Source organism: Salmo trutta, chromosome 30, assembly GCF_901001165.1.
Source record: "Salmo trutta chromosome 30, fSalTru1.1, whole genome shotgun sequence".
Classification (NCBI taxonomy): domain Eukaryota; kingdom Metazoa; phylum Chordata; class Actinopteri; order Salmoniformes; family Salmonidae; genus Salmo; species Salmo trutta.
This window is the reverse complement of record NC_042986.1, coordinates 34,592,461-34,618,031: the sequence shown is the minus strand read 5'-3', so window position 1 is coordinate 34,618,031 and position 25,571 is coordinate 34,592,461. Positions and strand designations below refer to the sequence as shown.

At 44.1% G+C, this 25,571-nt stretch overlaps 1 protein-coding gene and 1 long non-coding RNA gene across 2 annotated transcripts in view; one reads left to right on the top strand and one right to left on the bottom strand.

The window, feature by feature from the left end:
- The window catches only part of LOC115168546 (CTTNBP2 N-terminal-like protein), a 31,213-nt gene extending 5,842 nt beyond the window's left edge, over nt 1-25,371 (top strand). Inside the window, exons 3-5 of the mRNA XM_029723928.1 lie at nt 17,955-18,191; nt 19,879-19,986; nt 23,052-25,371. Coding sequence (XP_029579788.1) covers nt 17,955-18,191; nt 19,879-19,986; nt 23,052-24,431 — 1,725 coding nt within the window. The 3' untranslated portion in view covers nt 24,432-25,371. The remainder of the gene's footprint in view (nt 1-17,954; nt 18,192-19,878; nt 19,987-23,051) is intronic.
- LOC115168547 (uncharacterized) lies at nt 10,238-10,581 on the bottom strand. The gene is made up of 2 exons (XR_003870691.1): nt 10,453-10,581; nt 10,238-10,335 (listed from the first exon to the last, which is right to left on the bottom strand). It is a non-coding gene; the product is annotated as an uncharacterized LOC115168547 (long non-coding RNA).
- Nucleotides 25,372-25,571: the final 200 nt, after the last annotated feature.

Below are 25,571 nucleotides of genomic sequence, written 5' to 3'. Positions count from 1 at the left end.
CTATATCTCTCTGGCTCTAGCTCTCTAAATATATCCTTGCAATGTACAATATCTCTCAATCACTCTTTCTCTCTGTCTCTGTTTTTCTATTTTTCTCTTTCTCGCTCTCTCTCTCGCTCTCTTTCGCTCCGTCTCTCTCTCTCAATTCAATTCAAGGGGCTTTATTGGTATGGGAAACATATGTTTACATTGCCAAAGCAAGTGAAATGGATAATAAACAAAAGTGAAATAATAAAATTAACAGTAAACATTACACTAACAATTGTTCCAAAGGAATAGAGACACTTCAAATGTCACATTATGTCTATATACAGTGTTGTAACGTTGTGCAAATAGTTAAAGTACAAAAGGGAAAATATATTAACATAAATATGGGTTGTATTTACAATGGTGTTTGTTCTTCACTGGTTTCCCTTTTCTTGTGGCAACAGGTCACAAATCTTGCTGCTGTGATGGCACACTGTGGTATTTCACCCAGTAGATATGGGAGTTTATCAAAATTGGATTTGTTTTCTAATTCTTTGTGGGTCTGTGTAATCTGAGGGAAATATGTGTTTCTAATATGGTCATACATTTGGCAGGAAGTTAGGAAGTGCAGCTCACTTTCCACCTCATTTTGTGGACAGTGGGAACATAGCCTGTCTTCTCTTGAGAGCCAGGTCTCATATCTCCTTCTTTCTCTCTCTCTTTCATCTCTTCACCACTATTGAATGTTTTCTCTTTCAAGAGCTCTTGGGATGCCTGTGCGTTGCTGGGGACAACCCGATTCACTCTCTGTATTATTGTTAACACTTTCATGGCCCAGAGAAATCAGCTTAACATACTCCTACTCTAACAAACACAGATAGTGGGGTCAAAGACATCAAGGTAACCTCATGACACAGACGACTTTGTTGTGATGTGATATTGTTTTAATTTAATTCTAAAATGAATCCAATATATCTTCAGGTGATTGTGAAATAGCCAATGGTATTTGTTTTCTATCTCACTATGTTTTCATGGTGTTGAGTGAATACCACTAGAGGGGACCTTCCTATGAATATAACGTATCAGGTACAGCTACATTCCTGCTCCTGTATGTTATCTCCACCTGTCATTTGTCTATGTCAAGGTGTGTCTCCTAAGTGAATGTACTGTCCTTCTAACAGACTGAACTCATAGAGAGATGGAAACAGTGACCAGGGGCGTAGGAGCGACTCTGACATTGGGGGGCGGGGACACATTTTGCTTCGGGGGGGTCCAGGAGCATGCCCCCGGATTTATTTTTTGTAAAGGTTTTAAATGCTTGAGAAAAGGATACAGACAACTCTTAACTTACATATGGGCAAATTTACAAGGCTAAGGAAGTCCTTACAGAAGTGCACTTGCTCTGATACAGTCTAATCAGTCTTAGAGCCATGGCCATTCATACTGTACTGAAACCAGTGTGACTGTAATTGTGGATATATTCAATTAAACTACCATTTTGTCCTCTTTCTCTGCTACTGTATGATTAATTTAATAGTATTTTTCTCACTTCACCTATGTTGTTACTACTGCTGCTGTACATATCTTCAACTTTAGTCATTGTTATGTAATAATAACCATCAACATACATAGTTCAAAACAGTTTTAATAATTTTTTATAAAGGTAGTAGGCATGAAAGGTAAAACTGAAATTAATCAATCTCCTCTCTACACAATTATCAAAAATAAAATATCATCATGGCTCTCTCCTGCTAGAAGTTAACACATGCAACACACCCTCTGCTGTTATCATTTCATCAGAGATCATATATGATCATTCAGATTGATTCACGACAGATCATCAGTCTAGACTTAAGCTGTTATCATTTCATCAGAGATCATATATGATCATTCAGATTGATTCACATGACAGATCATCAGTCTAGACTTAAGCTGTTATCATTTCATCAGAGATCATATATGATCATTCAGATTGATTCACATGACAGATCATCAGTCTAGACTTAAGCTGTTATCATTTCATCAGAGATCATATATGATCATTCAGATTGATTCAAACTATGACAGATCATCAGTCTTTGAACTCTATGAGCTTGGAGAGGCACTTCTCACTATCTTACCTGTTGGTTTGTGGCCTCTCTTTCTCTCTCCCTCTCTGCCCCTCTGTCTGTTCACGTCTGTCACTATCCTGCCATGATCATGATAGCACCAAACGAAGTCGTAACACATGGAGCACAACTTCATGAGTCATCTAAGTTGAAAGCACTGAAATTTGCCAGCTAGTTTGCCAGGGCTGGTGTGTGGGCAGTTACCAAAAACCTATCTTACAGTACATTATGCTCCTTTGAAAAAAAAACTCATGTCCTCTTTTTTTCTCTTCTTGACTGGTTGCACATCCGTTGTTAACTTGCTGATCCTACGATGAAGACTAAGACAGTGATTGTGCAAGTAATTCTGTAGCTAGCAAATATTCTTGGCTTCAAAACATTCACTATCAGTTTTTCACACAACCAGAACTACCTAGCGTTAACTAGTTAGATAAAACCTTGCACAGATAAATAGGGCTGCAAAATTAATCGAATTCTGATAACAAATTGCAACATTGACATGTCTAATATCCATATCGCAAGAGATCTTTATCGCAATATTTTGAAATGCCACTCAGCCTCATATAACATCCACTTTTATAGTTATACTTAGTTTTTTCTCCTCTTGCGAATGCTTCCCACATCCCCACCCCGTCACTCAAACGGCGCAGATCCATTCACTTTATGTCTGCATACTGTTCTGTTAGGTAAAATGCAGTCAACAGATTGTCACAAACAAGAACGATGCTGCTTTCCACTTTGCCTCTGAATATAAATCCTTCTATTTCTATAATTCCAACAGTTCACCCAAGTGTTTTTATACATATTGCAAGTCAAATCGCAATGAAAATATTTGGTTAAAAAAAAATTACAATATGTTTATTCACAAATGTTGTTTATTCACATTCATACACTTTTTACTTAAACTTCCCGGCTCCTACACCCTTGACAGTGAACTTCCCGGCTCCTACACCCTTGACAGTGAACTTCCCGGCTCCTACACCCTTGACAGTGAACTTCCCGGCTCCTACACCCTTGACAGTGAACTTCCCGGCTCCTACACCCTTGACAGTGAACTTCCCGGCTCCTACACCCTTGACAGTGAACTTCCCGGCTCCTACACCCTTGACAGTGAACTTCCCGGCTCCTACACCCTTGACAGTGAACTTCCCGGCTCCTACACCCTTGACAGTGAACTTCCCGGCTCCTACACCCTTGACAGTGAACTTCCCGGCTCCTACACCCTTGACAGTGAACTTCCCGGCTCCTACACCCTTGACAGTGACTGTGATCAGAACAGAAAGTGAAACGGAATGATATTCCTGGAACATGTGAACCTTATTTACTGCATTGTTTATGTAAACATATGTTTCCCATGCTAATAAAGCCCTTTGACTTGAACTGAGTTGAGAGACGGGGAGAGAGAGAGAGAGAGAGAGAGAGAGAGGGAGGAAAGAGGGTGGAGAGAGAGAGAGAGAGAGAGAGAGAGAGAGAGAGAGAGAGAGGGAGGAAAGAGGGGGGAGAGAGAGAGAGAGAGAGAGAGGGAGGAAAGAGGGGGGAGACAGAGAGAGAGAGAGAGAGAGAGAGAGAGAGAGAGGGAGGAAAGAGGGGGGAGAGAGGGACTTATTAAAGAACACGTGTTAAACTCATTCCACGGAAGGCAGAGCGTCTGCGTGTTTTTGCTCCTCCCCTGTACTTGATTGATGAATTAAGGTCACAGGTTAGTAAGGAACTCCCCTCACCTGGTTGTCTAGGTATTAATTTAAATATATAAAACAGCAGACAATAGGCCCTCCATGGAATAAGTTTGACACCCCTGGTCTAGAGTGATTAGAATCCAGCTGCAGTGGGGAGAGACACTGTGTCTTGCTCTCCCTGTGTAGTGATTGTGTCATGCAGGCCACATACTGGAAGGATGAAGGATTCACTGTTTGTCGTTCTGGACCACTGCTTTGGCCATTAAGCTGGGTTGTGTATTGTTCTAAATGTTGTGGTTTCCAACCCACCATACCCTCCACACCCACCAAGTTCACTTTTGTTTCTCAGCTGATGTAATTTCCTGTAGTCCTAAAACACAGCATCTATTTTTACCCTCTGACATTCTTCACAGGCCTCGTAAACAATGAGAACTAGACCAGTCTGTAATGTTCTGATAGGATTACATGCTGTATGTTTCTTTTCTAATATGGACGGTTTTATTAGGAAGTTCATAGCACAACATCAAAACTATGACCTAATAGAGAACGCCTCCAAACAGACAGCAGGTGGGAAATCTGGTTCAACCAGGCATTAACATTGCATTGACCTAATCAGTCATCTAAATTGATGACCATGATAAGCTGATCAGCTGAATTGATGACCATGATAAGATGATCAGCTGAATTGATGACCATGATAAGTTGATCAGCTGAATTGATGACCATGATAAGAGGATCAGCTGAATTGATGACCATGATAAGATGATCAGCTGAATTGATGACCATGATAAGATGATCAGCTGAATTGATGACCATGATAAGATGATCAGCTGAATTGATGACCATGATAAGATGATCAGCTGAATTGATGACCATGATAAGATGATCAGCTGAATTGATGACCATGATAAGATGATCAGCTGAATTGATGACCATGATAAGATGATCAGCTGAATTGATGACCATGATAAGATGATCAGCTGAATTGATGACCATGATAAGTTGATCAGCTGAATTGATGACCATGATAAGATGATCAGATGAATTGATGACCATGATAAGATGATCAGCTGAATTGATGACCATGATAAGTTGATCAGCTGAATCGGATGTGTTAGTGATGGGCTGGAATGTAATTCTGTGCACTTAGTGGCCATCAGTACCAGCGCTGCCCATCCTTGCAAAAGAACATCCACTATGTCCAAAGCCTTATCCAACTTCCATGACTACATGATTTAGATATAGATTTTATTGGGATTCTCATTAGCCGACGCCATTGGTGACAGCTAGTCTTACTGGGGTCCGAAATATAACGAAAAACTCATTACAGACAAAAAATACTTTACAATTGAATTGAAAACATGAACATACACATATATTACTACATATGCATATGCCTTAACTAAGTTAACTAGGTCAGGTAGGGGAGAGGCGTTGTGTTGGCAGGGGTCGTTTCATTGTTTTTTGAAAGCTAATTTGGCTGTTTGCTTGAGTAATTTTAAATGGAAAGTATTCAGACCCCTTGACTTTTTCAATATTTTTTCCATTTTAGTCATTTAGCAGATGCTCTTATCCAGAGCGACTTACAGTAGTGAATACATACATTTCATTTTCATTTCATGCATTTTTAAAAAATGTTTAATATATATTTTTTTGTACTGGCCCCCCGTGGGAATCGAACCCACAACCCTGGCGTTGCACACACCATGCTGGCGTTGCAAACACCACGCTCTACCAACTGAGCCACAGGGAAGACAAATGTTGTTACTTTACAGCCTTATTCTAAAATTGATAAAATTACATTTTTATTTTTCCTTATCAATCTACTCACAATACCCCATAATGACAAAGTAAAAACAGGTTTTAGACATTTTTGCAAATGTGTTAAAAATAAAAAACTGAAATACCACATTTACATAAGTATTCAGACCCTTACTCAGTAATTTGTTGACACACCCTTGGCAAAGATTACAGCCTTGAGCCTTCTTGGGTATGACGCTACAAGCTTGGCACACCGGTATTTGGGGAGTTTCTCCCATTCTTCTCTGCAGGTCCTCTCAAGCTCTGTCAGGTTGGATGGGGAGCGTTTGATCAGTTTCAAGTCTGGGCTCTGGCTGGGCCACTCAAGGACATTCAGAGACTTGGCCCGAAGCCACTCCTGTGTTTTCTTGGCTGTGTGCTTAGGGATGTTGTCCTGTTGGAAGATGAACCAGTCTGAGGACCTGAGCGCTCTGGAGCAGGTTTTCATCAAGGATCTCTCTGTACTTTGCTCTGTTCATCTTTGCCTCGATCCCGACTAGTCTCCCAGTCCAAGCCGCTGAAAAACATCCCCACAGCATGATGCTGCCACCACCATGCTTCACCGTAGGGATTGTGCCAGGTTTCCTCCAGACGTGACTCTTGGCATTCAGGCTAAAGAGTTCAATCTTGGTTTCATCAGACCAGAGAATCTTGTTTTTCATGGTCTGAGAGACTTTAGGTGTCTTTCGGCAAACTCCAAGCGGGCAGTCATGTGCCTTTTACTGAGGAGTGGCTTCCGTCTGGCCAATCTATCATAAAGGCCTGATTGGTGGAGTGCTGCAGAGAAGGGTTGTCCTTCTGGAATGTTCTCCCATCTCCACAGAGGAACTCTAGATTTCTGTCAGAGTGACCATCGGGTTCTTGGTCACCTCCCTGACCAAGGCCCTTCTCCCCCGATTGCTCAGTTTGGGCGGGTGGCCAGCTCTAGGAAGAGTCTTGGTGGTTCCTAACTTCTTCCATTTAAGAATGGAGGCCACTGTGTTCTTGGGGACCTTCAATGCTGCTGAAATGTTTTGGTTCCCTTCCCCAGATCTGTGCCTCAACACAATTCTGTCTCGGAGTTCTATGGACAATTCCTTTGACCTCATGGCTTGGTTTTTGCTCTAACATTCACTATCAACTGTGAGATCTTATATAGACCGTGTGCCTTTCCAAATCATGTCCAATCAATTGAATTTACCTCAGGTGGAGTCCAATCAAGTTATATAAACATCTTAAGGATGATCAATGGGAACAGGATGCACCTGAGCTCAGTTTCAAGTTTCATAGCAAAGGGTCTGAATACTTATGTAAATATGGTATTTCTGTTTTTTATTTTTAATACATTTGCAAAAATGTCTAAAAGCCTGTTTTCACATGATGGGGTATTGTGTGTTGATTGCTGAGGATTTAAAAAAATTATAATCCATTTTAGAATAAGGCTGTATCATAACAAAATGTGGAAAAAGTCAATGGGTCTGAAAAGTTTATGAAGGCCCTGTAATTCTGTGCTTTGCCTTGAATTCGTTTTGGATTTAGGTACTGTGAAGAGACCCCTGGTGGCATGTCTGGTGGGGTAAGTATGTCTGTCAGATTATGTAAGTTTATTATTCAGACAATGTGGAATTTTTAACACAATAATATAGTTTAAAAAAAGTAAGAATTAATGCAATCAATCTGTCACGTCCATTGTTCAATGAAGACCAAGGTGCAGCGTGGTAGGCATACATTTTCTTACATTTTAAATGTACCACCAAAAAACAATACAACGAACGTAAAGCTAGGAGTGAAAACACATGCAACACAAAAGACAAGATCCCACAACTGAAGGTGAGAAAAAGGGCTGCCTAACTATGATCCCCAATCAGAGACAACGATAGACAGCTGCCTCTAATTGGGAACCATACTTGGCCAACAAAGAAATATAAACATAGATTTCCCACCCTAGTCACACTCTGACCTACAAATAGTACGTGGAGCCGGAACAGGTCTCACCGGACTGGGGAGACGCACTGGAAACCGGGTGTGCGGAGCTAGCACAGGATATACTGGGCCGTGGAGGCGCACTGGAGGTCTGGAGCGTAGCGCTGGCACAACCCGTCCTGGCTGAATGCTCACTTTAGCCCGGCAAGTGCGGGACGCTGGCACAGGACGAACTGGGCTGGGAAGGCGTACTGGCGACACAGTGCGTAGAGCTGGCGCAGGATATCCTGGACCGAGGAGGCGTACTGTAGACCAGGAGCGCTGAGCCGGCACCATCCGTCCTGGCTGAATGCCCACTCTAGCACGGCAAATGCGTGGCGCAGGCACAGAGCGCACCGGGCTATGAATGCGCACTGGAGATATAGTGCGCATCACAGCATAACACGGTGCCTGACTGGTCACATGCTCCCCACAGTAAGCACGGGGAGTTGGCTCAGGTCTAAACCCTGACTCTGCCAATCTCCCCGTGTGCCCCCCCCCCCAAAAAATGTTTTGGGGGGCTGCCTCTCGGGCTTCCGTTGTTGCCGTGCTAGTTCCTCGTAGCGTCGCCGTTCTTTCTTTGCTGCCTCTATCTCCTCCCTTGGATGGCGATATTCCCCGGGCCTTGTCCAGGGTCCTGCTCCCTCCAGGATTTCCTCCCAGGTCCAGTTCTCCTGACCACGCTGCTTGGTCCATTGGTGGGATCTTCTTTCACGTCCGTCGTTCAATGAAGACCAAGGTGCAGCGTGATAGGCATACATTTTCTTACATTTTAAATGTACCACCAAAAACAATACAACGAACGTAAAGCTAGGAGTGAAAACACATGCAACACAAAAGACAAGATCCCACAACTGAAGTTGGGAAAAAGGGCTGCCTAAGTATGATCCCCAATCAGAGACAACGATAGACAGCTGCCTCTGATTGGGAACCATATTCGGCCAACAAAGAAATATAAACAGATTTCCCACCGTAGTCACACTCTGACCTACAAATAGAGAATTTAAAGGATCTCTAAGGTCAGGGCGTGACACAATCTCTACTCTAGTTTATTACTAGCCACCCATTCCAAAACGGACTGCAACTCTTCGTTTAGGGTTGAAGTGATTTCACTAGCTGTGCTAGCTGACATGTATGTTAAATCATCAGCGTACATAGACACAGGCTTTATGAATGCTAGAGGTAAATTAGTTACAATAGAGAACAGTAGGGCCAAGAGAGCTGCTTTGTTGAATCCACCAGCTACTGATTCAACTCCCTGAAGGCTGATGGGTAAAAGCTCCTTGACCTGAATCTGTTAAGACATCAAAGTCCCTGATGTTATTGTAATGCCAATGTAGGAGTGCACAGTCACACACATATGCACAATCTCACACACACACACACACACACACACACACACATATATAACAAAACCACAAAGCCATGCATTCAGGTGTGGTACCATTGTATGACAGGTATTTGGGTCAGGTTTGAGAAAGTGTGTGTGTGTTTCTGCATGTATGTGTCTGTAATGGTTAATGTGTTTCTCGCCCTGTCTGTTGTGACACTGGCCAAGCAGAAACAGGTCTGCACAGTGAAGACTGCCTGCATGACCAGAGATTGTGTATATAATATATTGTATTAGTTTTTTTCAATTGTTTAAGCACAATTTTGAAAACAGGGTCTGGTTTGTCAAAACACTACACACAATTAGCACAACCCTACACCAAAGTAACACTTCAGATCATTTGCAAAATGGAACACTTGTCAAAACTATACACGATTAAAAACAATATTTTGTTACCATACGAAACACATTTCATATGACTTCCATCTTTTTGAACCAGTTACACACTGCTGTTGATAACCTAAAACACTTTTAGCAAGTCTAATTGTCAGTGATTGGAGTACTGTAAATGAAGTACACAGAGAAAGTGCAACTATACAAACACTACACAAGACCAATGCTGCAGACTGAGGAAAATATCATTTATTTCTCTCCATATACCCAAATCAGTCAACATGGAGAATCACAACAAAACATGTCCCAGTTTTCATGCTACTACAGTAGTGTGCATAACACTGTTAGCTCAGCAAACAGACAAACGTAAAATACTGTATCCAGTACAGGTTACAATTACAGTAAATAACCACAACCATAAAAAAGAATCTGAAAAAACGGACAATATTGCACAGAAAATACTACAGAAAACATACTATACATTATCTCCTCGCCTAGCCGGATCTGTCCAGAGAATTTCATCAACATCACAAGCAATATCCTCATTAGCAAGACAACGCGGGAAGAACCGTATTGAATGTGGAATCCATCCTTGCACAGCTGTGGCGTGGACTTGGTCACAGGCGTCCTCCATGGCCTGAATGAGGGGTACCTGAGCCTGGGGCTGGAGATCGTAAACCTTCCACCGCCATGCAGAGAAAACTATTCGATAGGGTTTAGAAACGGAGAGTATGGTGGAAGGTATAGTACTGTCAACTGTGGATGGTGTCGAAACCAGTTCTGGACCAAAGCGGTGGAATGACACATTGTCCCAGATGACAGTGTATTGCATCTGGTGCATTTCATTACCTGCTGTGACGATGTGGTGCAATCGGTCCAAAAATGTGAGAATGTGAGGTGTGTTGTAAGGGCCCATTTTGGCATGACGGAGGAGAACCCCATGCTGTGAAATGGCAGCGCAAAGGGTGATGTTACCTCCACGTCGCCCTGGGACATTGATTATAGCCCTGTGGCCAATGATATTTCTGCCTCTCCTTCTTGCTTTTGTGAGGTTGAACCCTGCCTCATCAATATATATGAATTCATGCAGGATTTCCTCAGCATCCATCTGCAAAACTCCCTGAAATACAGTGAAAGACAAGATTGTGTAGTTCAGGATAGGTCTAGTATACAGTCAATGTAAAAAAGTAATGTGTGCAGTATGCAACATCACAGTGCTAAAGTGAACAATACAAACCTCCACATACTCATGCCGCAGCCGTTTGACCCTCTCTGAATTCCGCTCAAAAGGCACTCGATAAAGTTGTTTCATTTGAACCTGATGTCTTTTCAGGATGCGTGCCAGTGTTGACTGAGAGACCTGATGGACATTATTGAAAATGGCATGGTCACCGATAATGTTGGCTTGTAGTTCTCTGAGCCTGATAGCATTATTGGCCAAAACCATGTTTATTATCTCTTGTTCTTGCGTGAATATGGGCCCCCTTCCTCCTTGTCGTTCCCGACCCTCAATCCTATGTAGAGAATAATACATGTAACTTACTGTATAATGTCACAGGAAGGGGTATCACAACTGCTGATATGGTGCATACAATAAGCGGCTGATTACTGTATCTGTAGACAGATCTTTTACCTGTTTTCCTGTCGAAAAGTCCTTATGACAGATGCCACTGAATATCTGCTAAGATTTGGCTGAACTCTCAGTCCAGCCTCCCTCAGCGTCAATCCGTGGTTCACAACATGGTCCACTAGTGTTGCACGAATGTCATTTGATAAGTTTGGTCCTCTTCTTCTTTGTGCACGTTCTCCTCCTGCTTCAGGTCTTCCTCGACCTCTGGCTCGGCCTCTGCCTCTTCCTCTACCTCCTTCTCCTCCTCTGTGTACTCCTCCTCTCACCCTCACTCTTCTTCTGACTCCTTCCATTTTGGTTGAAGGCAGGTGAACCTACCTGCTGCATTTTTATAGTGCTTAAACCTGATTGGTATGTCTACAATTTAGCAATCATGTGTTTGTGCACCTGATGGTTGTGTTTAACAGATTGGCTCATAGGTGTGGTAATTTGACAGTCAGCGCTTTGGAATTGCAAGGAAGTGACATCATGATATACTTCTGTGTCTGATGTATACAAGTGTGTTTAGAGTTTTGCAAATCACTGTGTGTAATGTTTTGCAAATAGTGTGAAGCTGACAATGTGCTTACAGTTGTGCAAATCTAGCCTTGTGTTTTGCTCCTTGAGTGTAAGGTTTTGCTAATTGTGGGAAAAGTAACATTTTAGTGTGTAAGCAATCATAAAAAAACTGTAAATAGGCCAGTAGGTAGAGTATTGTGTTTGGTGTGTAGATGAATATTGTACTGTGATATCTAAAGGGTGGTGACAGAGTGGGTGGATATTTACACTGTTAGGATAAACCAGTGATTGAGGAGGTGGACAAACGACACACAGAGCCAAAACAACAGCCAGATTTACAATCACTACCTTATCAGACCTTAGAGGGATTGACTGTGTGTGTGTGTGTGTGTGTGTGTGTGTGTGTGTGTGTGTGTGTGTGTGTGTGTGTGTGTGTGTGTGTGTGTGTGTGTGTGTGTGTCTGTGCGCGCGTCTGTGCGCGCGTGCGCGAGTGCGGGCGGGCGGGCGGGTTTTTGCGTGTGCGGCAGGTGGGTGGGTGCATTGGTTGGCTGGCTGGCTGGCTTGTTGGCTGGCTGGTTGGCTTGGCTGGCTGGCTGGCTGGCTGGCTGGCTGGCTGGCTGGTTGGCTGGCTGGCTGGTTGGCTGGTTGGCTGGTTGGCTGGCTGGTTGACTGGCTGGTTGGCTGGCTGGTTGGCTGGCTCCATTCTGTCCAGCTTTAAGCCCTACAGGCATGTGCTTGTGCCAGTGTTCTGAGTTTTAGGTGGGGCTTATCAACTCACAAGGGAGCATCCAGAGAGGTTAACAGTTAGCTATGGCCTGTTGGGCGGTGTTGTAAACATAACATGTGAAACGGGAACAGTTTCCGTCTACACATTCCTCTCTCTCTGTGCTGGAGACATGGTGATAGTTAACATTAGTGTATTGTAGATGGAGACATAAACATTAGTGTATTGTAGATGGGGACATGGTGATAGTTAACATTAGTGTATTGTAGATGGAGACATAGTGATAGTTAACATTAGTGTATTGTAGATGGAGACATGGTGATAGTTAACATTAGTGTATTGTAGATGGAGACATGGTGATAGTTAACATTAGTGTATTGTAGATGGAGACATGGTGATAGTTAACATTAGTGTATTGTAGATGGGGACATGGTGATAGTTAACATTAGTGTATTGTAGATGGGGACATGGTGATAGTTAACATTAGTGTATTGTAGATGGAGACATGGTGATAGTTAACATTAGTGTATTGTAGATGGGGACATGGTGATAGTTAACATTAGTGTATTGTAGATGGAGACATGGTGATAGTTAACATTAGTGTATTGTAGATGGAGACATGGTGATAGTTAACATTAGTGTATTGTAGATGGAGACATGGTGATAGTTAACATTAGTGTATTGTAGATGGAGACATGGTGATAGTTAACATTAGTGTATTGTAGATGGAGACATGGTGATAGTTAACATTAGTGTATTGTAGATGGAGACATGGTGATAGTTAACATTAGTGTATTGTAGATGGAGACATAAACATTAGTGTATTGTAGATGGGGACATGGTGATAGTTAACATTAGTGTATTGTAGATGGAGACATGGTGATAGTTAACATTAGTGTATTGTAGATGGAGACATGGTGATAGTTAACATTAGTGTATTGTAGATGGGGACATGGTGATAGTTAACATTAGTGTATTGTAGATGGAGACATGGTGATAGTTAACATTAGTGTATTGTAGATGGAGACATGGTGATAGTTAACATTAGTGTATTGTAGATGGGGACATGGTGATAGTTAACATTAGTGTATTGTAGATGGAGACATGGTGATAGTTAACATTAGTGTATTGTAGATGGGGACATGGTGATAGTTAACATTAGTGTATTGTAGATGGGGACATGGTGATAGTTAACATTAGTGTATTGTAGATGGAGATAGTTAACATTAGTGTATTGTAGATGGGGACATGGTGATAGTTAACATTAGTGTATTGTAGATGGAGACATGGTGATAGTTAACATTAGTGTATTGTAGATGGAGACATGGTGATAGTTAACATTAGTGTATTGTAGATGGAGACATGGTGATAGTTAACATTAGTGTATTGTAGATGGAGACATGGTGATAGTTAACATTAGTGTATTGTAGATGGGGACATGGTGATAGTTAACATTAGTGTATTGTAGATGGAGATAGTTAACATTAGTGTATTGTAGATGGAGACATGGTGATAGTTAACATTAGTGTATTGTAGATGGAGACATGGTGATAGTTAACATTAGTGTATTGTAGATGGGGACATGGTGATAGTTAACATTAGTGTATTGTAGATGGAGATAGTTAACATTAGTGTATTGTAGATGGGGACATGGTGATAGTTAACATTAGTGTATTGTAGATGGAGATAGTTAACATTAGTGTATTGTAGATGGAGATAGTTAACATTAGTGTATTGTAGATGGGGACATGGTGATAGTTAACATTAGTGTATTGTAGATGGAGACATAAACATTAGTGTATTGTAGATGGAGATAGTTAACATTAGTGTATTGTAGATGGGGACATGGTGATAGTTAACATTAGTGTATTGTAGATGGAGACATGGTGATAGTTAACATTAGTGTATTGTAGATGGAGACATGGTGATAGTTAACATTAGTGTATTGTAGATGGAGACATGGTGATAGTTAACATTAGTGTATTGTAGATGGAGACATGGTGATAGTTAACATTAGTGTATTGTAGATGGGGACATGGTGATAGTTAACATTAGTGCATTGTAGATGGAGACATGGTGATAGTTAACATTAGTGTATTGTAGATGGGGACATGGTGATAGTTAACATTAGTGTATTGTAGATGGAGACATGGTGATAGTTAACATTAGTGTATTGTAGATGGAGACATGGTGATAGTTAACATTAGTGTATTGTAGATGGGGACATGGTGATAGTTAACATTAGTGTATTGTAGATGGAGACATGGTGATAGTTAACATTAGTGTATTGTAGATGGAGACATGGTGATAGTTAACATTAGTGTATTGTAGATGGAGACATGGTGATAGTTAACATTAGTGTATTGTAGATGGGGACATGGTGATAGTTAACATTAGTGTATTGTAGATGGGGACATGGTGATAGTTAACATTAGTGTATTGTAGATGGAGACATGGTGATAGTTAACATTAGTGTATTGTAGATGGAGACATGGTGATAGTTAACATTAGTGTATTGTAGATGGAGACATGGTGATAGTTAACATTAGTGTATTGTAGATGGAGACATAAACATTAGTGTATTGTAGATGGAGACATGGTGATAGTTAACATTAGTGTATTGTAGATGGGGACATGGTGATAGTTAACATTAGTGTATTGTAGATGGAGACATGGTGATAGTTAACATTAGTGTATTGTAGATGGAGACATGGTGATAGTTAACATTAGTGTATTGTAGATGGAGACATGGTGATAGTTAACATTACTTTACATGTCTGGCTGCAGTGGAAGCCCCGTAAACTGAAGCTTTGTTTATTGTCTATTCTCTTATCTCTATGTGTGTGGGGGAGTGAGCAGTGGAGGACAATTCTAACACACACACACACACACAAAAAGTCAATCACACAAACAAGCACACACAGACACGTACACTCAGTGCTCTGAATGCAAGACACATGTTTGTAAAGTCCCTGTCATGGCCCATGCCGCAGGTGTATAAGGACATCTAGCTGTTGTGTCACATTCTGCTGCTGTGTTGTCATTGGCTGTGACAGTACTTTGCTTTGTGTTGGTGTAGTGTTCTTAATGATTCCCCGGTTTTCACTTGAATCCAAAACCTCAGGAGGAAGTCCCCTGAATGGTGTAGGTGACTTCCAAACACACACACACCACCAACCCCACTGTGTTCTGAAACTGAAGCTTTTCCACACTGAGGAAGCTGAATGTGTTTTAGAGATCAGGTTGCATTTCCCTGTAGCCCACGTGGAACCAGAGTACTCCTGCAGCTCAATCAGAAGAATAGTTCTCATTAGTTTACGTTCCATACTATCCTGGCCAGTACATACATCATGCAGTCATGCATTAGTGTGTCCATATAGACATGTAGATAGACTGTGTTGGGAGTTGATGGTATTTTGCAGGTTTCCCTAGCAACAGTCACAGGTTGAGGAGAGGACTGTGTTAGTGACCTGACTTGAGTTCAGGTATGGAAAGCATGTAGCATTCTGCATCAGAGCTGGCAGCACCGTGCAAGAATGGAATTCTGGGAGGATTGACATGAAATGACCTAGATTAGTTGGACGGGACAGGGGGGTGCTGATGATGTCATCAATAGTAAGGATGCAGGCAGCGCTGGCTAAAGTTGGTTTAGAGACACACAGATGAATGCGACGTCCTCCTCTTTTCTCCTCAGTCACAGAACTAGGCCACAACTGATCAAACCAGAGAGCAGGACTGTTCAGGGCAGGCTGTCTGACTCAGACACAGAGGGACTGAAGGGGTGGAGGAGAGGAGAGATGCCTGCCTAGACTAGCAGGGGACTGGGGATCTATGCCTGCCAGTGAATGTGACAGGAACTCTACACTGCCTGGAGTTAGTGAAATGGTGCATGCTTGGCCTCAGCAAGTAGAGGGGATGTGAATCTAATGCAGAGTAACTGGTGAGGGGGATGTTTCTCTCCTGCAGAGTAACTGGTGAGGGGGATGTTTCTCTCCTCCTGCAGAGTAACTGGTGAGGGGGATGTTTCTCTCCTGCAGAGTAACTGGTGAGGGGGATGTTTCTCTTCTCCTGCAGAGTAACTGGTGAGGGGGATGTTTCTCTTCTCCTGCAGAGTAACTGGTGAGGGGGATGTTTCTCTTCTCCTGCAGAGTAACTGGTGAGGGGGATGTTTCTCTTCTCCTGCAGAGTAACTGGTGAGGGGGATGTTTCTCTCCTGCAGAGTAACTGGTGAGGGGGATGTTTCTCTCCTGCAGAGTAACTGGTGAGGGGGATGTTTCTCTCCTCCTGCAGAGTAACTGGTGAGGGGGATGTTTCTCTTCTCCTGCAGAGTAACTGGTGAGGGGGATGTTTCTCTTCTCCTGCAGAGTAACTGGTGAGGGGGATGTTTCTCTCCTGCAGAGTAACTGGTGAGGGGGATGTTTCTCTCCTGCAGAGTAACTGGTGAGGGGGATGTTTCTCTCCTGCAGAGTAACTGGTGAGGGGGATGTTTCTCTCCTGCAGAGTAACTGGTGAGGGGGATGTTTCTCTCCTCCTGCAGAGTAACTGGTGAGGGGGATGTTTCTCTTCTGCAGAGTAACTGGTGAGGGGGATGTTTCTCTTCTTCTGCAGAGTAACTGGTGAGGGGGATGCTTCTCTTCTCCTGCAGAGTAACTGGTGAGGGGGATGTTTCTCTTCTGCAGAGTAACTGGTGAGGGGGATGTTTCTCTCCTCCTGCAGAGTAACTGGTGAGGGGGATGTTTCTCTCCTCCTGCAGAGTAACTGGTGAGGGGGATGTTTCTCTCCTGCAGAGTAACTGGTGAGGGGGATGTTTCTCTCCTCCTGCAGAGTAACTGGTGAGGGGGATGTTTCTCTCCTGCAGAGTAACTGGTGAGGGGGATGTTTCTCTCCTGCAGAGTAACTGGTGAGGGGGATGTTTCTCTTCTCCTGCAGAGTAACTGGTGAGGGGGATGTTTCTCTCCTGCAGAGTAACTGGTGAGGGGGATGTTTCTCTCCTGCAGAGTAACTGGTGAGGGGATGTTTCTCTCCTGCAGAGTAACTGGTGAGGGGGATGTTTCTCTTCTGCCCACACTGAAAGAACAATGGTTGAGGTGTTGTTGTGTTGTGGGACAGGCCTGTTACAATATGTGTCTGTGTATATCCAGCATTAAGTGAGTGGTGTATGTAGCAGTGTGTCCGAGTTGTTTAAATCATTGTACTGTGTGTGTGTGTGTTATTCTTGGCAGTAGTGGTGGTGGTGGGGACCACGCTATCTCCTTTCCATTCCACACTGTGTTTCCTGTTCAGACATGCACAAAAGACACACACTCTCACAAAGGGGTGGAGTACTTCATAATGTAGCTGAGTCAGCTTTTCACACTTTAACTTTTTGTCCTGTTTAGCCCAGAGCTAGAAACATTAGGAGGCCCCATGGCCCTTGGCTAGGCTATGGGGCTCCATCTACTATTTATTAACTAGGCAAGTCAGTTAAAAACAAATTATTATTTACAATGTCAGCCTAGGAACACTGGTTTAATTGCCTTGTTCAGGGGGAGAACAACAGATTTTTACCTACTGGCCCAACACTCTAACCACTAGGCTACTTGCCACCCCTAAAGCCTAAAGCCTCCACTAACTCTAGCACAACCCTGGGCCACCTGGCTCTGCTGGGAATACAGCACTGGCCCTGACTGTCAGCTCAGAGTAAAGAAAGGTCTACCTCAATGCTAACCAGACTGCATGCATACATACATTATGTAACATGTCCAGTCCACTGTGAATTGATATGCTGCTCTAAACTGACTGTCTCATCCTGTGTATGTGTGTGTGTGTGTGTGTGTGTGTGTGTGTGTGTGTGTGTGTGTGTGTGTGTGTGTGTGTGTGTGTGTGTGTGTGTGTGTGTGTGTTCCAGGCCCAGCACAAGGACTCGTTCGTCCAGGAGCGCTACGGCCAGTATGACCTCAGTGACCCCTTCCTGGCCCTGCAGCGGGATAGCCAGACCATGGATGACTGGTCCCCTTCAGACCCCCAGGGCAGCATGGTGGGGCCCAACCCTCTGGCTGTGCTGAAGCTGGTCATGGCCCACTGCAAAAGGATGCAGGAGAGGATGATGGGACAGCTGGCAGCCGCAGAAAGCAGACACAGGAGGGTAAGGGCGTTCTTACACACACCCCTTCCCTCCCAGACCAGTGTGTGTGTGTGTGTGTGTGTGTGTGTGTGTGTGTGTGTGTGTGTGTGTGTGTGTGTGTGTGTGTGTGTGTGTGAGAGAGAAGATAATGCGGGCCAGCCTCAGTCTTTGTTCCCGGCTGTGGTTGGGTGCTGGAGCTGGCACTCAGGCTGACACAATGGACTTGTTGTCTCTTCTCCAGGTCTCCAACACACCAGACCAGGACAGGCATACTGTAGCCACACCCAGAGAGAGAGAGAGAGATGGACCCACTTGTGGCCCTCTATGTTACAGAGAGCTAGTAGTCTACCGGGAGTAAGGGAGCGGGAGGGGGAGACCCCACAGAGCCTCAGGACAGCAACACAATTAGACCCAACCAAATCATGAAAAAACCAAAATTAAAAATTACTTTTGCCCAATTTGGAAAGAGTTAACAGAAAAAACTGAGCAAACTAGAATGCTATTTGGCCCTAAACAGAGTACACAGTGGCAGACTGTATTCTTTTGAAACTTTTGTGTGTGTAATGTTTACTGTAAATTTCTGATTGTTTATTTCACTTTTGTTTATTATCTATTTCACTTGCTTTGGCAATGTGGCCAATAAAGCCCTTTGAATTGAATTGAGAGAGAGAGAGAGAGAGAGAGAGAGAGAGAGAGAGAGAAAGAGAAAGAGAGATAGAGACCATTTGAATTGAATTGAGAGTGAGCAAGAGAGAGAGAGAGAAGAGAAGAGAGAGAATTTTAATTTAATTGAGAGCGAGAGAAAGAAAGAGAGAGCGAGTGTGTTTACATTGATGCCAAAGCCTTTGAAAGTATTGAGGAGGTTCGATTAATGGTGTTTTGCACTGGGTGAAAGTTGATATTAATGGTGTTTTACACTGGGTGAAAGTTGATATTAATGGTGTTTTTCACTGAGTGAAAGTTGATATTAATGGTGTTTTACACTGGGTGAAAGTTGATATTAATGGTGTTTTGCACTGGGTGAAAGTTGATATTAATGGTGTTTTGCACTGGGTGAAAGTTGATATTAATGGTGTTTTACACTGGGTGAAAGTTGATATTAATGGTGTTTTTCACTGGGTGAAAGTTGATATTAATGGTGTTTTGCACTGGGTGAAAGTTGATATTAATGGTGTTTTACACTGGGTGAAAGTTGATATTAATGGTGTTTTGCACTGGGTGAAAGTTGATATTAATGGTGTTTTTCACTGGGTGAAAGTTGATATTAATGGTGTTTTGCACTGGGTGAAAGTTGATATTAATGGTGTTTTGCACTGGGTGAAAGTTGATATTAATGGTGTTTTACACTGGGTGAAAGTTGATATTAATGGTGTTTTTCACTGGGTGAAAGTTGATATTAATGGTGTTTTACACTGGGTGAAAGTTGATATTAATGGTGTTTTACACTGGGTGAAAGTTGATATTAATGGTGTTTTTCACTGGGTGAAAGTTGATATTAATGATGTTTTCTACTGTTAATGGTGTTTTTAACTGGGTGAAAGTTGATTGCATTGGTTTTGGAACCAGGCTGCCTCCCGGGTGTGAGCCAGGTACTCAAAGCCCAAGGTGAAGTCGTCTCAAAACAAAATGACGTAGCATAATTGAATCCACCCACTGTGTTATTTTTGTGATCTGTGATCTGATTGGTCCTCCTCTGTTTGATTGGCAGGTGATTGCAGATCTGGAGGAGGAGAAGCACCGACACGCACTAGAGTCGGCACAGGATGAGGATGTCACCGTCATGCTGGAGAAGGAGAGGGAGAAACTTCTGCAGCAGGTGTGTGTGTGTGTGTGTGTGTGTGTGTGTGTGTGTGTGTGTGTGTGTGTGTGTGTGTGTGTGTGTGTGTGTGTGTGTGTGTGTGTGTGTGTGTCTAAGACAAAATCAGAGTAAGAAGAGGGACTGTTAAACATCAGGCGAAGAATTCCACTCTTTGACAGACAAGCACGTCTGTGTCTGTGAACACACTCTCCTCCTGCCTCTCTCCCTCCTCTCCCTTCTCTGTGTCCCCCATGGCCCCCACACTACTAGCTGATTTAAGTCCCTGTGAGTAGCCTCAGTTCTCTCTGACTGGGGATCTATTGTGTATCTCAGTGGGGTTGAGGGGTCTAGGCCGACACACACACAACACACACACACACAGGCTGGGCGGCTCCATAGGAAACAAGGAGGAAGAGGCTATTGTTCAGCTGACCGGCAGCCTGGGGCCCAGGAAAGCCTGAGATAATGACTGTCCCTGACCAATCAAGGTCAGCACACACACACACACACACACACACACACACACACACACACACACACACACACACACACACACACACACACACACACACACACACACACACAGCCTTACATAAGTAGAGGCTTCCTGAGGGGTCCCCCTGTGTGTGTGTGTGTGTGTGTGTGTGTGTGTGTGTGTGTGTGTGTGTGTGTGTGTGTTGATGTTTTCCTGCCTCTGTTTCTGTAGAATCTAGTAATGTTCCCAACAGGAGTCTGTGATGTTTTTTCATTAACTTTTACATATCACACTAATGATTGATTCTGATATGAACATCACTTGAACAGCACATGGCACTTTCAGAACAGTTGTTTTGGGATAATCCATTTTGCGTTTTCTTTAAAAGCTTACCCTTACCCCTTTTTCAGTAGAAGAATACAGAAATATAAAGTAAAATATTTATTGTGTAATATAAGGATGCAGGAGTACAGTCGTGCCCAAAAGTTTTGAGAATGACACAAATATTAATTTTCACAAAGTCTGCTGCCTCAGTTTGTATGATGGCAATTTGCATATACTCCAGAATGTTATGAAGAGTGATCACATGAATTGCAATTAATTGCAATATCCCTCTTTGCCATGCAAATGAACTGAATCCCATAAAAACATTTCCACAGTATTTCAGCCCTGCCACAAAAGGACCAGCTGACATCATGTCAGTGATTCTCTCGTTAACACAGGGCTGGAGATCACTCTGTCATGCTGATTGAGTTCGAATAACAGACTGGAAGCTTCAAAAGGAGGGTGGTGCTTGGAATCATTGTTCTTCCTCTGTCAACCATGTTTACCTGCAAGGAAACACGTGCCGTCATCATTGCTTTGCACAAAAAGGGCTTCACAGGCAAGGATATTGCTGCCAGTAAGATTGCACCTAAATCAAATCATTTATCGGCTCATCAAGAACTTCAAAGAGAGCGGTTCAATTGTTGTGAAGAAGGCTTCAGGGCGCCCAAGAAAGTCCAGCAAGCGCCAGGACCGTCTCCTAAAGTTGATTCAGCTGTGGGATTGGGGCACCACCAGTACAGAGCTTGCTCAGGAATGGTAGCAGGCAGGTGTGAGTGCATCTGCACGCAGAGTGAGGCGAAGACTTTTGGAGGATGGCCTGGTGTCAAGAAGGGCAGCAAAGAAGCCACTTCTCTCCAGGAAAAACATCAGGGACAGACTGATATTCTGCAAATATTCTGCAAAACAGGGATTGGACTGCTGAGGACTGGGGTAAAGTCATTTTCTCTGATGAATCCCCTTTCCAATTGTTGGGGGAATCCGGAAAAAAGCTTGTCCAGAGAAGACAAGGTGAGCGCTACCATCAGTCCTGTGTCATGCCAAAAGTAAAGCATCCTGAGATCTTTCATGTGTGGAGTTGCTTCTCAGCCAAGGGAGTGGGCTCACTCACAATTTTGCCTAAGAACACAGCCATGAATAAAGAATGGCACCAACACATCCTCCGAGAGCAACTCTCCCAACCATCCAGGAACAGTTTGGCGACTAACAATGCCTTTTCCAGCATGATGGAGCACCTTGCCATAAGGAAAAGTGATAACTAAGTGGCTCAGGGAACAAAACATCGATATTTTGGGTCCATGGCCAGGAAACTCCCCAGACCTTAATCCCATTGAGAACTTGTGGTCAATCCTCAAGAGGCAGCTGGACAAATAAAAACCCACAAATTCTGACAAACTCCAAGCATTGATTATGCAAGAATGGGCTGCCATCAGTCAGGATGTGGCCCAGAAGTTAATTGACAGCATGCCAGGGCAGATTGCAGAGGTCTTGAAAAAGAAGGGTCAACACTGCAAATATTGACTCTTTGCATCAACTTCATGTAATTGTCAATAAAAGCCTTTGACACTTATGAAATGCTTGTAATTATACTTCAGTATTCCATAGTAACATCTGACAAAAATATCTAAAGACACTGAAGCAGCAAACTTTGCAAATATTTGTGTCATTCTCAAAAAAAATTTGGCCACGACTATACTGCGTGTGTATCTCTCACTCTGCAGTATTATGGGTAGAAGTATATCTCCACTCTCTTAGACTCTGACACCTCCATGTGGTCAGACGAGAAACCTGCTCAAATATGTCACTCGTGTGCCTTACATTTTAGTCATTTATCAGTGTTTTCCAACCGTGGTCCTCCAGTACCTCCAACAGTACACATTTTTATTGTAACCCTGGACAAGCACACCTGATTCAACTTGTCAACTAATCATCAAGCTCTCAATGAGTTGAATAAAGTGTGTGTCCAGGGGTACAACAAAACTGTTGGGGGTACTGGAGAACTCGGGTTGGAAAACACTAATTTAGTAGACACTGTTATCCAGAGTGAGGTACAGTTAGTGCATTCATCATAAGATACTGTAGCTAGGTGAGACAACAACATATCACAGTCGTAGCAAGTACATTTTCCGTCAATAAAGAAGTTATCAGCAAAGTCAGTGCGAATAGGAAAATACACGTACAGGTGTGCCTGCAGCAAATCCTTTCCTATCTGGGAATTCAAAAAAATGTGCTAAGGGAAGTTGAAAGTTGAAATATCAACCTCTATCTCTCTGTGTGTTTCTAGTTGGAGGTGGAGCGTGCAGCAGTGCGTAGGCTGCAGAGGGAGCAGGAGAGGGCAGTAGGCCTGGCAGAGGAAACTCTGTCCCAGCAGCAGCAGTTGTCCTCGGACCTAACCCTGGAGCTCCAGAGAACCACCAGCCAGGCCCTGGAGGAGGCCCAGAGAGTCAGCCAGCTCCGCCTGCAACTCCAGGAGGAGAGCTGTACCTCAGAGAGCCTGAGGGGGGTCCTGGAAGCGGAGAAGGGCAGAGCAGCGCAGCTTGAGGCCAGAGCAGAGAGCCAGCTGGCTGAGTTTGACACAGAGAGGGAACAGTTAAGAGCCAGGATCAGACGAGAAGAGGAGAGGAGCAAGGGGCTGGAGAGAGAAGTGGAGGAGCTGAGGAGGAGGTTGGAGGCAGCAGGAGAGGAAGGAATGGTTAGGAAGGCACAGGAGACTGTGGTGAAGGAGGTGAAGGAGGTGAAGGAGGTGAAACAGTCTCCTTCAAAGATAGTGTCAGCGGCGGTGTCAGCGGCAGCAGTGTCCACCTCGAGCCAGACAGAGCCTGATGGGAAGGCAAGTGTCGACCCTAAAGTGACCCCTGTCTCAAAGGTCAACGGGCATCACCCTAACCCTCAGCGAGACACTAACCCCCCTCAGGAGGGCGGGGCTGTGGAGAACGGTGGGGTAGAGAGCGAGTCAGGAGCAAGTCTTCACTCCCCTCTCCACCCTCACCCTCCTCACCCCCACTGCCACCCTCACCCCAACCTCTCCCCCTCCAGCACGGCCTCCTCCTCCCTCTCCTCCTCCCCCATATCCTCCCCCACGCTGGCTAAGCGTCTGGTCAGCCCCGGTGGCTTCCACACGTCCTCCTACCAGGCTGGAGTCAACCAGCGCTTCCACGCCGCCAGGCATAAGTTCCAGGTGCAGGCTGAGCAGGAGCAGCTCCAGCAGGGTAGCATGGCTCCCCTCTCCCCACGGGACCTGTCCCCTACCACAACCCCCATCCCTCCACCCTCAGAGAACAGCACGGCCAAGCAGCTAGCCCGAAACACCGTCACCCAGGTCCTGTCCCGTTTCACCAGCCAGCAGGCAGGGGCCAAGCTTCCCCCACTGAACAGCTCTCCGTTTGGGACTGACTACCGGAGCCTGGCAGCCTCCCCTCCTGGGGGGAAAACCTCGCCTGGAGGACCCCTGTCCCCAGGTATACGCTCGCCCCTCACCCCTCGGTCCGAGAGGTGCTACCCGCCCCCCGTTCCTAAGAAACCGGGTATGAGCCCCTCTCCAGGCTCCCCCGACCCGCAAGCCGGGGCCAGCCTCTTCCCAGAGCTGACGGGGGGCTGTGGGCTAAGCAGCAGTGGGCAGGAGGGGGCTAAGGAGCCAGACCTGGTACTCTCCTCCGGTAGCTAACAGTTAAGGGCCATGGCAGCTAGAAACTGATCTAGGATCAGCATAGCCTTCCCAAATCCTTTCCATCTTTAACCATTAGGGAGAAAACACAAAACTGACCTAGGATCAGTATCTGTGATCAGCTTTGTCTTATTCCCCAAGGAGCCAGTGCTCTCCTCCAGCAGCTAGCAGCGTATGGCCTCCCTCATTCCAGATACGCTAGTTTCTCTCTCCCATTTGCACTTGCTCACTCACCTTTAGGCCCGAGATTCAATCTGAGCACTCTAGTCAACAATGCAGCTTTTAAAGGCAATGTTGCTGGGTTCGAATAGATCGCATTCAAGGTAAACGCTGCTGATGTCGGCTCAATCGGAAATGACCTCAGAGACGGTAAAGAAAGCAAGACATCTCACAGGATAGTATTTTCTGGTCGGGCGGGTCGGTGGGGCGAGCGAGGGGATAAGTAGACCAGAGCCAGCTGTTATTGGTTAGTTTTGCATTGACAAAAAATTGTCAAGGTTTCTGTCTGTGTAAGTGGGTGTTTCCTCTCTCACGTGACCATCTTTGAGCATGCTTTCCCGTGTGAGCTTATGTGGGAAAGCATGCTCACACCAGAGAGGGAACGCCCACTTAAACAGACAGGAACTTTTTTTAAATGTCAATGGTAAACGGCCTTTTTAAGACATTTTCATTATCCACTATCTTTGATTACCTTTAAATGTCAAGCGCTTTAATGTGGGTCCACCGCGGTCTGGATTGGATCCTGGCCTTAATCTCCTGGATGTCCTGCAGCAGGCAGAAACTGCTCTGCAACTGTCTACCAACCACTACTTATACCAACTCTGTAGGCCCTATTTTGACCACATAAATTAGCCGCTTGGTATCAAATGAAAGCTCAAACACTACCTAGCAAACTGTCTGAAACACTGTCTAGTTAACATTAAATCTATAATATACTGGGTTTTATTGGATTCAGAAGATTTATTTTATTTGGAATTTATGGATAGTTTTTTATTCTTTTGACTTGTAATATATCTTTATACCTAGTTTCTTGTATTCCATAGCCATGTTTAAAAGTGATCTTATTAATTATGCATTTAGTTATTCTAGGACATTAATGAATTAATCACTCCGCCCAAGTCCACTCTGCAGTCTCGTCCA